The sequence below is a fragment of the Coregonus clupeaformis genome, chromosome 40, assembly GCF_020615455.1.
Source record: "Coregonus clupeaformis isolate EN_2021a chromosome 40, ASM2061545v1, whole genome shotgun sequence".
NCBI lineage: Eukaryota > Metazoa > Chordata > Actinopteri > Salmoniformes > Salmonidae > Coregonus > Coregonus clupeaformis.
In genome coordinates this window covers 17,651,922-17,663,562 of record NC_059231.1, presented here as the reverse complement: position 1 = coordinate 17,663,562, position 11,641 = coordinate 17,651,922, and the positions used below count along the sequence as shown (strand labels likewise).

The window sequence follows — 11,641 nt, the reverse complement described above, 5'->3', positions numbered from 1 at the left end:
CACTCCTTTGTTGCCTTGGCCGTGTGTTTTGGGTCATTGTCATGCTGGAATACCCATCCACGACCCATTTTCAATGCCCTGGCTGAGGGAAGGAGGTTCTCACCCAAGATTTGACGGTACATGGCCCCGTCCATCGTCCCTTTGATGCGGTGAAGTTGTCCTGTCCCCTTAGCAGAAAAACACCCCCAAAGCATAATGTTTCCACCTCCATGTTTGACGGTGGGGATGGTGTTCTTGGGGTCATAGGCAGCATTCCTCCTCCTCCAAACACGGCAAGTTGAGTTGATGCCAAAGAGCTCGATTTTGGTCTCATCTGACCACAACACTTTCACCCAGTTCTCCTCTGAATCATTCAGATGTTCATTGGCAAACTTCAGACGGCCCTGTATATGTGCTTTCTTGAGCAGGGGGACCTTGCGGGCGCTGCATGATTTCAGTCCTTCACGGCGTAGTGTGTTACCAATTGTTTTCTTGGTGACTATGGTCCCAGCTGCCTTGATCATTGACAAGATCCTCCCGTGTAGTTCTGGGCTGATTCCTCACCGTTCTCATGATCATTGCAACTCCACGAGGTGAGATCTTGCATGGAGCCCCAGGCCGGGGGAGATTGACAGTTATTTTGTGTTTCTTCCATTTGCGAATAATCGCACCAACTGTTGTCACCTTCTCACCAAGCTGCTTAGCGATGGTTTTGTAGCACATTCCAGCTTTGTGTAGGTCTACAATCTTGTCCCTGACATCCTTGGAGAGCTCTTTGGTATTGGCCATGGTGGAGAGTTTGGAATGTGATTGATTGATTGCTTCTGTGGACAGGTGTCTTTTAAACAGGTAACAAGCTGAGATTAGGAGCACTCCCTCCTAATCTCAGCTCGTTACCTGTATAAAAGACACCTGGGAGCCAGAAATCTTTCTGATTGAGAGGGGGTCAAATACTTATTTCCCTTATTAAAATGCAAATCAATTTATAACATTTTTTACATGCGTTTTTCTGGATTTTTTTGTTGTTATTCTGTCTCTCACTGTTCAAATCAACCTACCATTAAAATTATAGACTGATCATTTCTTTGTCAGTGGGCAAACGTACAAAATCAGCAGGGGATCAAATACTTTTTTCCCTCACTGTATATACTATAGGGAATAGGGTGCCATTTGGGGTGAAGATATGAGAATGTTAGAAAGGCAGCCTGTTATGGTATTGTGATTAATGAATGTTGTCTAAGGAGTGATGGATGTGATATGTCCCAGTTACCAGGAAGTGGTGTGTTTTTTGTCTGTCTAAAGTCCTGGGTCTGTGATAAGGGAAGGAAACCCCAAGTGCCAAAGCTCTGAATGAATAAAGACTATAAACATGTAAACTCCACCAACAATGAGCTAGCCCAGCAAAACCGTAAGAGTAGTAAGCTTTCTAGTGACACCATCAGAAATAAAATGATCATATTCAGAGAAATGTACACCTTTTTATTGATATACTACAAGAGTAAAATTACAGTAAAATGGTTCTCAGGAGTGGAACGTTTTATGAAGGTATATCTATCAAATGATTAGGAGCAGCATGTCTTGTCTAGTGTGTCTTGAGATTTTTCCCTGACTCATAGTTTGTCATTTGAATGAGGCTCTTTTAGTCAAGTAATACTGGAGTTAAGTCTGCTCCAGTATTTGTCTCAGGTAGCCAGTCTAAAGAGTAGGGATGGATATTAAACTAGACCGCTAGCCCGAGCCTAGTACATTTTCAAATGTTTTCAAATTTCGCATAGTACTGATTTTAGACCAGGACTAGTAAAAATAGTGGTGTACTAGACCGGCTGGCCAGTACCCAAAATCCTTAAGTTCCATGCCTGCTAAAGAGGGACACTTTTCAGTGTTCTGTTATTGTGTTGTTTTTGTTTATCATTAACTACAAGAGTCTGTTTTCATCTTTTAACATCATTATAAACAGGTGACTTCACTTCACTATGTACAGTACATTTTTATAAATTCACAAAAATAAAATGTATATTTTGCCATACAGCATTTCAACAATGTGTTTTGTTAACACTGGTCCTGGTTTGACCTCCGGATTTTGAGAAGTGTCTCGGTTGGAGTCAGTACATACTGTAAGATCACACAGACAGGGTTCGACAATAACTAACTACATACAGTAGGGCTCAGCAAGTAAAATACACTCAATCACCATTCACCACATCTTAATACTTTGCTTTGATTTACAAATGTATTTAAAAAAATAAAACATTCCACAATAGGGGCATACAAGTCTCTTGAGAGGGAAATAGTCTGAAGTCAGTCACCATACTACATCTTGGTGCTCTTCTCTGTTGTGTTCAAGTACATAGTGTCGTCCGTCTGGTCCATGTGGTCTGTCTGGTCCTTCTTCAGGCCATCTTCATCCTCATTGACTGTCTTGTCTGGGAACAGCTCGTCTAGCTCATCTGGGTCTACGTAGGTGTAGAAGTAAGCCATGATGGAGAAGATGATGCAAACTGCCACCAGGAGGCCAGCGAACAGCAGGAACTCCATCCACTGGGAATGTCAGAATCAATGTTAAACACTTTTAACACTGGGGACTATGGTCATTATTTGATAGCCATATTTATTATCCTGGTGGACTCACCACTCAAGCTTGAGAGAGAAAGTGACCTTATTATTGTTGTGATTGGGTTCCCTCTAGTGGCCTACTGCAGACACTGTTCTGTTTGACTGTTTTTAACTGCTTTATAAGGTCTATGGGTTCAATGGTGCACTAACAATGTTTCCTAAAAGGCACAGTAAAAACAAAGCAGTCTTCTACCACTGGACCGGGACTTACCTGATTCAGACCTGCCCCCTCTGCTACGATCAGCACGATGACATTGCCAAAGGCTACAGTCAGCAGCCAGCCGGCCTGCAGCACTGACTTCATGTTGGCTGGGGCCTGTATTGAACATAGACCTAGATATTGTTTATCATTGGCAGGGAAAAGCAGGGACAACAGATCACATGTTCTTTACTCAAACCTGATCTTCTCCTTGTAGAGGCTGAAGTCCTAATAATCAACCCCTAGCCGTCTATACCCCCTAGGTACTTCTTGTAGATCTGAAAGGTTTCTGGTTGGTATAAGCTAGGTGTTCATCATACTGGACCAATTCTTTCAGATCTACAGAGGTGCCTATGTAGGCATTTGAGGTTTATTAGTCAATACTCAACCAATATTCAATCAATAATCACTGCTGACCTGTGAGTAGGATAACTACTGACCTGTGAGTAGGATAACTACTGACCTGTGACTAGAAGAACTACTGACCTGTGAGTAGGAGAACTCGAGGCCTGTGAGTAGGAGAACTCGAGGCCTGTGAGTAGGAGAACTCGAGGCCTGTGAGTAGGAGGACTACTGACCTGTGAGTAGGAGAACTACTGACCTGTGAGTAGGAGAACTACTGAACTGTGAGTAGGATAACTACTGAACTGTGAGTAGGAGAACTCGAGGCCTGTGAGTAGGAGAACTACTGACCTGTGAGTAGGAGAACTACTGAACTGTGAGTAGGAGAACTCGAGGCCTGTGAGTAGGAGAACTACTGACCTGTGAGTAGGAGAACTACTGACCTGTGAGTAGGAGAACTCGAGGCCTGTGATGGAGAACATGACTTCTCCTGCTGTCATCAGGACGTACTGGGGGATCTGCCAGGCTATGTGAACATTGTTGGCCTTCACAAATAAAATCAAAAATGATTTAATCACATGCTTGGTAAACAACAGATGTAGACTAACAGTGAAATGCTTACTTATGGGCCCTTCCCAACAATGCAGAGAGAAAAAAATGAGAAATAATAACCTTCACATCCTCCATCTTCTGGGGAATGATCTCTCCAGGGCCCTGGAAAAAAGTAAAGGTGGTTGTGAGTACTGTCTGCAGAGCAGGCACTGACGATGCGAGCAATGCCAAGGTCATGGGTTCAATTCCCGCAGGGATCACACACTTACTAGGTAGCTAGTACTGTGCTAGTCCAGGTATTTATACTGCCAATGTGGTTTCAGGCCGTAGCAGGCAGCACTTAATAGTACCTACAGTATGGTATTTTGTGGTCTCATGTAAAGCCACTGGGCTGACTCACCCCTTTGAGAATGACGGTGTACGAGGCTCCATAGTCAAGCAGGCCCAGGTTGATGGAGAAATCCTGTGAGCCTGATGTACACCTCACGTTTCTGTACCTGTGAGAGATGGCGTAAGTGAAGGATTTAGAGAGGGCAGAGGTAAAAGAGATCTGTGGATGCTGAGATATGATCTAGTACTGACTGTATCAGTGGAGGCTGCTGAGGGGAGGACGGCTCATAATAATGGCTGGAACGAAGCAAATGGAATGGCATCAAACACATGGAAACCATGACTTCATTCCAATTATTCTGCTCCAGCCATTACCACGAGCCCGTCCGCCCCAATTAAGGTGTCACCAGCCTCCTGTGGACTGTATCTATTTCTGATTTATTACTATATCCATCAGATGTTCAATGTTAGAAAATTATTATTGAATGCTTTGTCAGTGGACTAGGAAGAGACACTATACTATTTTAAGATGAACTGCAATGGAACAGAAATATGGCCACTCGCGACTCATACTCACTCGTTTCTTTCCACACTCTTATTGGGAGATATGCCATAGTCAGCGGGTATGTAAAAGTCCACACCACCCACTGTTACGTTCACAGCCTCGCTCCGCGTGTTTATGAACCTGTTAGAGCAATATTTGAATCTTTGCAGTATATTCATTAAACTAACTGAAGTCAGTCTGTCCGATGGAGTCTTATTCTGTCTCCCATTTCAATTCAAACATAAACACATAATTACCTCAGGTATGCTAACATTTTTTCACTTTTAAGTATGTTGTCTGTCACCTATATTATTAAAAAAATAAAAACAGATAGAAAACAGAAACAGATTATTGCAAATACAGAAATGATTTCTGTAGTGACTGAAAGTACAGAACTGTAAGATTATAATGTGAACTTCTGACTCACTAGTTGACACACTATTCCCGAAGTTTTGCTGTGCAGGATGAGACTGTAGGCTTTCAGCTCTGTGAAGGTCTCTCTACACTCATGAAAGTGTCCATTGTGATTGATCCCCACAGTGATGGTCTTGTTGTGTCCCCCCAGTTCAAGATGCTGATATGCTTGAGGATCCTGATAGACATAGAGGCATGTGTATTCATTGTATTGACAGGGTTCATGTTCAGCGCTAATCAGACCTGGGTTCAAATACTATTTGAAGTTATTTCAAATACTTCAACTGGGCTTGATCAAGCTTTCCTGGCACAATGGAACCAATAAAATAGTCGCAAAACGGCAAACTCCGCCCATCTGGCACTCCAGGCAGGCTAAAGCAAACTAAAGGGATTTTAAAGATTTCAAATAGTATTTGAACCCAGGTCTGGCTGTAATAGCTTTAGAACAATGGACCTATTGACCTCAGAACACACTCCTATCTGTTGCCTTGAGATGTAGCTGTAGACTCCTATGACGTCAGACTATGGAGCATCTATGGAGTCTACAGCCATGTCTCAGGGCAATCCTATCTGGTAGGTAGGTCTGCTTTCTATGAGGTCAGGGTTAATAAACACACAGCATTATTATCATAGCAGAGTTAAGTTAAAACTCCCCAGCCCAGTTTACCTCATAGGATTTGATGGATTGTGAGAATAGGTTACTCCCGGGGATGCTTAGTTTGACGTCACTGTCAGCCAGGTTGTAGACCTGTAGCAGACACTGTCCTTTAGGCGCAGGCTCCACCACCGTTTTCTAGCAGAGGAATAGAGAGAGGGGACATCAGAGGACAATAGAGGACAGGTGACTGTCTCTGTTACAAAGGTGGCAATCCAGGTTGTCTTTTTTTCTTTTTCTTACAGTTGCATCTCAGGAGTTTGCTATAACATATGAATGTTGTTCCTGCTACACTAAACACTTCTCCAGGCATTGTGAGATCTGGCAATCTGTGCAGAAAAGATGACCTGGAGTGTCGCCTAAGAAAGTAAAGTGACCCAGAGATCAGAAGAGGCTGGTGGGAGGAGCGGCTCATCGTAATGGAATGGAGTCAAACGTGGTTTCCATATGTTTGCGTCATTTAGCAGATGCTCTTATCCAGAGTGACTTACAGGAGCAATTAGGGTTAAGTGCCTTGCTCAAGGGCACATCGACAGATTTTTCACCTAGTCGGCTTGGGGATTAGAACCAGCGACCTTTCGGTTACTGGCACAACGCTCTTAACCACTAAGCTACCTGCCACCGGTTCCATCTATCCCATTCCAGCCATTACAATAATCCTATAGCTCCTTCCACCAGCCTCCTCTACCAGAGATGCTGTGTCTTACCATGACGTTGACCTCCACCAAGGTGGCAGCACCGAAGGCCAGCGCTGCAAAGATCATACCAACAGCCATCTTCTTCAGCGGCCTAAGGGGAGATGGAGACGGCATCAGGCATTCTGTCTCTAAACCACACACCTATGGACTCCAATAAGACAACTTGACGGTCAACGCCCATCGGTCAATATTGTCCCTACTACACAGAACTACACAGTAGCTACTACACAATAACAACGGTTTCCATTCTTAGAAATGATTAATGTGGTCAATTGTTTTCTCTTTCTGTAGGAGTACATAAGATGTTTGCATAACATTGTTTCCACGTATCTTCCATTCATCTCGATGACGTGATAAGATCACAAGTTACGGTAGAAAAACAGCTACAAATGTTTTCTTTATGACCAAGAGGCGCATGAAAAAGGATGTCTAACCCACATGATGCTTGTTCTTGCACCATTCCTTACTCCATTAGTTTCCTCATGAATAGTGACTGTTGAAGGCTATAGTGGCTGCCGTCAGCTAAAGCTCCAGCTCGTTTAGAGACGGGCTGTGTCTGAAAATGTCACTATCCGTCAAACCCTTTCTTCCTCTGTCCTTGTTTCCACAATTCCTCTTGAAGCTCATTGGAAGAGAGGATCCAAGAGCCGAGGTCCAAGCTCCCTCCGGTATCCTCATCCAATGAGCTTTGAGACAAAGTGAGGAAATAAGGACAGAGGAGGCAAGGATTTGACAGCTACATAGTAACGTTTTCAGACACAGCCATGGTCCACTCACGTGAGATTGATCCTGCAAAGGCCTATGAGTGGGTACACAACCATGTCAAAGATAGGCACAAACATGAGGATCAGCAGAGCGTTTAACATCTGAAAGAACAAGGAAGAACAAAACACAGGAAACATACCTTCTGATGATTCAATATAAAATCACAAAAAAATACCATAAAAACATATAGGTTGCTGCAGCAAACTGAGAAAAGACACTAGTAAATATTCTTGCTAAATGTATTTAGTCAATAACGAGATAGCATTATGGTGATAATCTCCATTATAAAAGGGTTCAGGAGAGAACAGGGGTGATCTTACTCAAGGCCATGATAGAGAGAACCTATGGTTACAGTTACAGTATAAACATCATCTGCAGGAGTAATGCATTGTGTAATGTCAGGAAGAGTGTAAGGAGCTGCAGGCACCTGCATTTGATCAGGCTTCAGGACGAATGTTGATCCCTGTAACATAGAGACAGATTCCAAACAAGATCTCCAGACAGATTCCAAACAAGATCTCTATTTCAGATTACAGTCAACGATAGTAAAACATTGCAAAATACTATGAAATCATAAATGTTGTACACTTTTACCACAGTTGTAGAGCACATTGTTACACCGTTTCAAAAGCTAGAAAAGGAAAGGAACTAATACCACTGTTGTAATGTACTGTACATTGAAAGAAAGACAAAGGAACTTACGAAGGCCATGTTCATCCGGGTTGCCTGGAGAGTCCAGCGGGATCCCTACAGTACCACATAACAAAGGAGACTAAATGTTATCACTGGCCCATTCACTGTATTCTATGGCACTGGATAGCTGGTTCACCATCACCATTCGCTTCAATAGCATAATCAGACCTGTTCTTGCCTATAAACAACATACAGTGGGGGAAAAAAGTATTTAGTCAGCCACCAATTGTGCAAGTTCTCCCACTTAAAAAGATAAGAGAGGCCTGTAATTTTCATCATAGGTACACGTCAACTATGACAGACAAATTGAGAAAAAAAAATCCAGAAAATCACATTGTAGGATTTTTAATGAATTTATTTGCAAATTATGGTGGAAAATAAGTATTTGGTCAATAACACAAGTTTCTCAATACTTTGTTATATACCCTTTGTTGGCAATGACACAGGTCAAACGTTTTCTGTAAGTCTTCACAAGGTTTTCACACACTGTTGCTGGTCAAACGTTTTCTGTAAGTCTTCACAAGGTTTTCACACACCTCCTGAGTGGCGCAGTGGTCTAAGGCACTGCATCGCAGTGCTAACTGTGCCACTAGAGATCCTGGTTCGAATCCAGGCTCTGTCGCAGCCGGCCGCGACCGGGAGACTCATGGGCGGCGCACAATTGGCCCAGCGTCGTCCAGGGTAGGGGAGGGAATGGCCGGCAGGGATGTAGCTCAGTTGATAGAGCATGGTGTTTGCAATGCCAGGGTTGTGGGTTCAATTCCCACGGGGGGCCTGTATAAAAAAATATGTGTTCACTAACTGTAAGTCGCTCTGGATAAGAGCGTCTGCTAAATGACTTAAATGTAAATGGTATTTTGGCCCATTCCTCCATGCAGATCTCCTCTAGAGCAGTGATGTTTTGGGGCTGTCGCTGGGCAACACGGACTTTCAACTCCCTCCAAAGAATTTCTATGGGGTTGAGATCTGGAGACTGGCTAGGCCACTCCAGGACCTTGAAATGCTTCTTACGAAGCCACTCCTTCGTTGCCCGGGCGGTGTGTTTGGGATCATTGTCATGCTGAAAGACCCAGCCACGTTTCATCTTCAATGCCCTTGCTGATGGAAGGAGGTTTTCACTCAAAATCTCATACATGGCCCCATTCATTCTTTCCTTTACACGGATCAGTCGTCCTGGTCCCTTTGCAGAAAAACAGCCCCAAAGCATGATGTTTCCACCCCCATGCTTCTCAGTAGGTATGGTGTTCTTTGGATGCAACTCAGCATTCTTTGTCCTCCAAACACGACGAGTTGAGTTTTTACCAAAAAGTTATATTTTGGTTTCATCTGACCATATGACATTCTCTCAATCCTCTTCTGGATCATCCAAATGCACTCTAGCAAACTTCAGACGGGCCTGGACATGTACTGGCTTAAGCAGGGGGACACGTCTGGCACTGCAGGATTTGAGTCCCTGGCGGCGTAGTGTGTTACTGATGGTAGGCTTTGTTACTTTGGTCCCAGCTCCCTGCAGGTCATTCACTAGGTCCCCCCGTGTGGTTCTGGGATTTTTGCTCACCGTTCTTGTGATCATTTTGACCCCACGGGGTGAGATCTTGCGTGGAGCCCCAGATCGAGGGAGATTATCAGTGGTCTTGTATGTCTTCCATTTCCTAATAATTGCTCCCACAGTTGATTTCTTCAAACCAAGCTGCTTACCTATTGCAGATTCAGTCTTCCCAGCCTGGTGCAGGTCTACAATTTTGTTTCTGGTGTCCTTTGACAGCTCTTTGGTCTTGGCCATAGTGGAGTTTGGAGTGTGACTGTTTGAGGTTGTGGACAGGTGTCTTTTATACTGATAACAAGTTCAAACAGGTGCCATTAATACAGGTAACGAGTGGAGGACAGAGGAGCCTCTTAAAGAAGAAGTTACAGGTCTGTGAGAGCCAGAAATCTTGCTTGTTTGTAGGTGACCAAATACTTATTTTCCACCATAATTTGCAAATAAATTCATTAAAAATCCTACAATGTGATTTTCTGGATTTTTTTTTCTCAATTTGTCTGTCATAGTTTACGTGTACCTATGATGAAAATTACAGGCCTCTCTCATCTTTTTAAGTGGGAGAACTTGCACAATTGGTGGCTGACTAAATACTTTTTTTCCCCACTGTACATTCGGTTCATTTAAAACTATGATGGAGGTTTTTGTTCTTGTTAGTTTTAATCACAGTGTTTTATCAGAGGAATGTGCCCAGGGAGTCTGGGTTAGGGAAGGTTGGATGGATGTGGTTTTGGGGTTTGCAGTTTTGCAGTTTTCCTTAATCAGTTGGTATTGTGGAGTTGTTTGGTCGTTGGCCAGAGGAGAGGAGATGAGAAGAGAGGAGATGAGAGGAGAGGAGAGGAGAGGAGAGGAGACACCAGAACAATGCCCACACCCGTCGCTATGGGCGGGCCATAGGGGGCCGGGCCTGCCCCCAAAAATGCTTGTGCCCCCCCCACTTGAGGCACAGATCTCTTAAAAAAATTACTTCCATTTTATATTATAATAGTTGCTAATTTTGTGTTGCATTAATGTTGCATTCTTTATCATTAAAACATAAAAAATATAAAGAAACAATGGTGTGATTTTGTTTGATTGATGGGAATCTACACTGCAACAGCCTATCACAGCCTTAATAAAAAGAAAGTTAGGCTACGTACGTGACGTAGCCTACGCCAGTGTAGCCGCTCAACAGTTACCGCGCATTTTTGAAAGCTGGATGAGTTTACTCGCTTCGCTTCAGTTCGTCATGGATATCCGTAAGTGGTTGAAAAGCCCACCAACAGTCTCCTCTGCCAAATTGGATACGACACCGACGCCTCCTGATGTTGTAGTTGGAGAAGGAGACCCTGGACGACAGTCTGAGCCTGATGCTAGTAGCTCCGTGGAGTCCGACCCTGGGCCTGGCAGGACCTGCAGGTCAAGTGCAACCGCGACTGGGGCAGCATTTGGGCCACAACTACCTGTTGAATCAGTGGGTGTGAGTGACCTCGGCATGGACAAACCCAAACAGGTTGTGTTGAGGAAATATCCAGTCAAAATGTTTGGTTAAAAAAAACGATCATTTCCCTCTAGCTGGTATTTGAACAGGGACTGGCTTGAGTACTCGGTGGAAAAGGACTCTACATTTTGTTATGCATGCAGGAAATTCAAATCTGTATCATCGGACGCGACCTTCTCCATTAAGGGATTTAATGATTGGAAACATGCAATTGGAACAGGCAAGGGCTTAAATAAGCATGCAGCTTCAAAAGAACATTTAGCCTATGAAGCAATGTGGAGAGATTCAGAAAAACGTAGAGAGACAGGAAAATAGATTTCCACTCTCTTAAATTCAGAGCAACTGGCTCACAACAGATACTACATGTCAGCTGTAATTGATATGCTGGAGTTTTTAGTGGTGAATCAATTGCCGTTACGTGGAGATAATGCTGGTTTTGCCAGTGTGCTAGATGATAATAGCTCAATGGGGCTGTTTTTGTCTCTCTTTGAGTAAACCATGCGCAACGATCCCGAACTGACACGGATTACAAAAACAATCCCACAGAATGCACGCTATACCAGCCCACAGATACAAAACGAGATTATCTAAATAATGAGCAAACTCGTGACAGAGGAGATAGTGAGACAAGTCGGCGATAGCTGGTATTCAATTATAGTGGATGGCACACGGGATCCTTTAGGCCAAGAAAACATATCTGTAGTTGTGCGTTTTGTTGACAAAAACTATGGTCTGTGTGAGCGCCTCTTGGTAATGGCCACATCTGAGAAAGGTGATGCAGAGGCTCTGACAGGTGTCATCATTGATGAGCTCACCAGCGCCGGACTCAGCACGGAC

The 11,641-nt window shown here is 43.7% G+C and overlaps 1 protein-coding gene across 1 annotated transcript in view; it reads right to left on the bottom strand.

Moving 5' to 3' along the window:
- Positions 1-1,577: 1,577 nt before the first annotated feature.
- Positions 1,578-11,641, bottom strand: part of LOC121555045 (solute carrier family 15 member 2) — a 28,991-nt gene continuing 18,927 nt past the window's right edge. The window contains exons 12-24 of the mRNA XM_041868820.2: positions 7,794-7,838; positions 7,519-7,554; positions 7,104-7,192; positions 6,336-6,417; positions 5,641-5,766; positions 4,987-5,151; positions 4,817-4,863; positions 4,593-4,700; positions 4,086-4,182; positions 3,806-3,847; positions 3,577-3,678; positions 2,804-2,908; positions 1,578-2,517 (exon numbers count right to left, since the gene is read on the bottom strand). Coding sequence (XP_041724754.1) covers positions 2,290-2,517; positions 2,804-2,908; positions 3,577-3,678; positions 3,806-3,847; positions 4,086-4,182; positions 4,593-4,700; positions 4,817-4,863; positions 4,987-5,151; positions 5,641-5,766; positions 6,336-6,417; positions 7,104-7,192; positions 7,519-7,554; positions 7,794-7,838 — 1,272 coding nt within the window. The 3' untranslated portion in view covers positions 1,578-2,289. The remainder of the gene's footprint in view (positions 2,518-2,803; positions 2,909-3,576; positions 3,679-3,805; positions 3,848-4,085; positions 4,183-4,592; positions 4,701-4,816; positions 4,864-4,986; positions 5,152-5,640; positions 5,767-6,335; positions 6,418-7,103; positions 7,193-7,518; positions 7,555-7,793; positions 7,839-11,641) is intronic.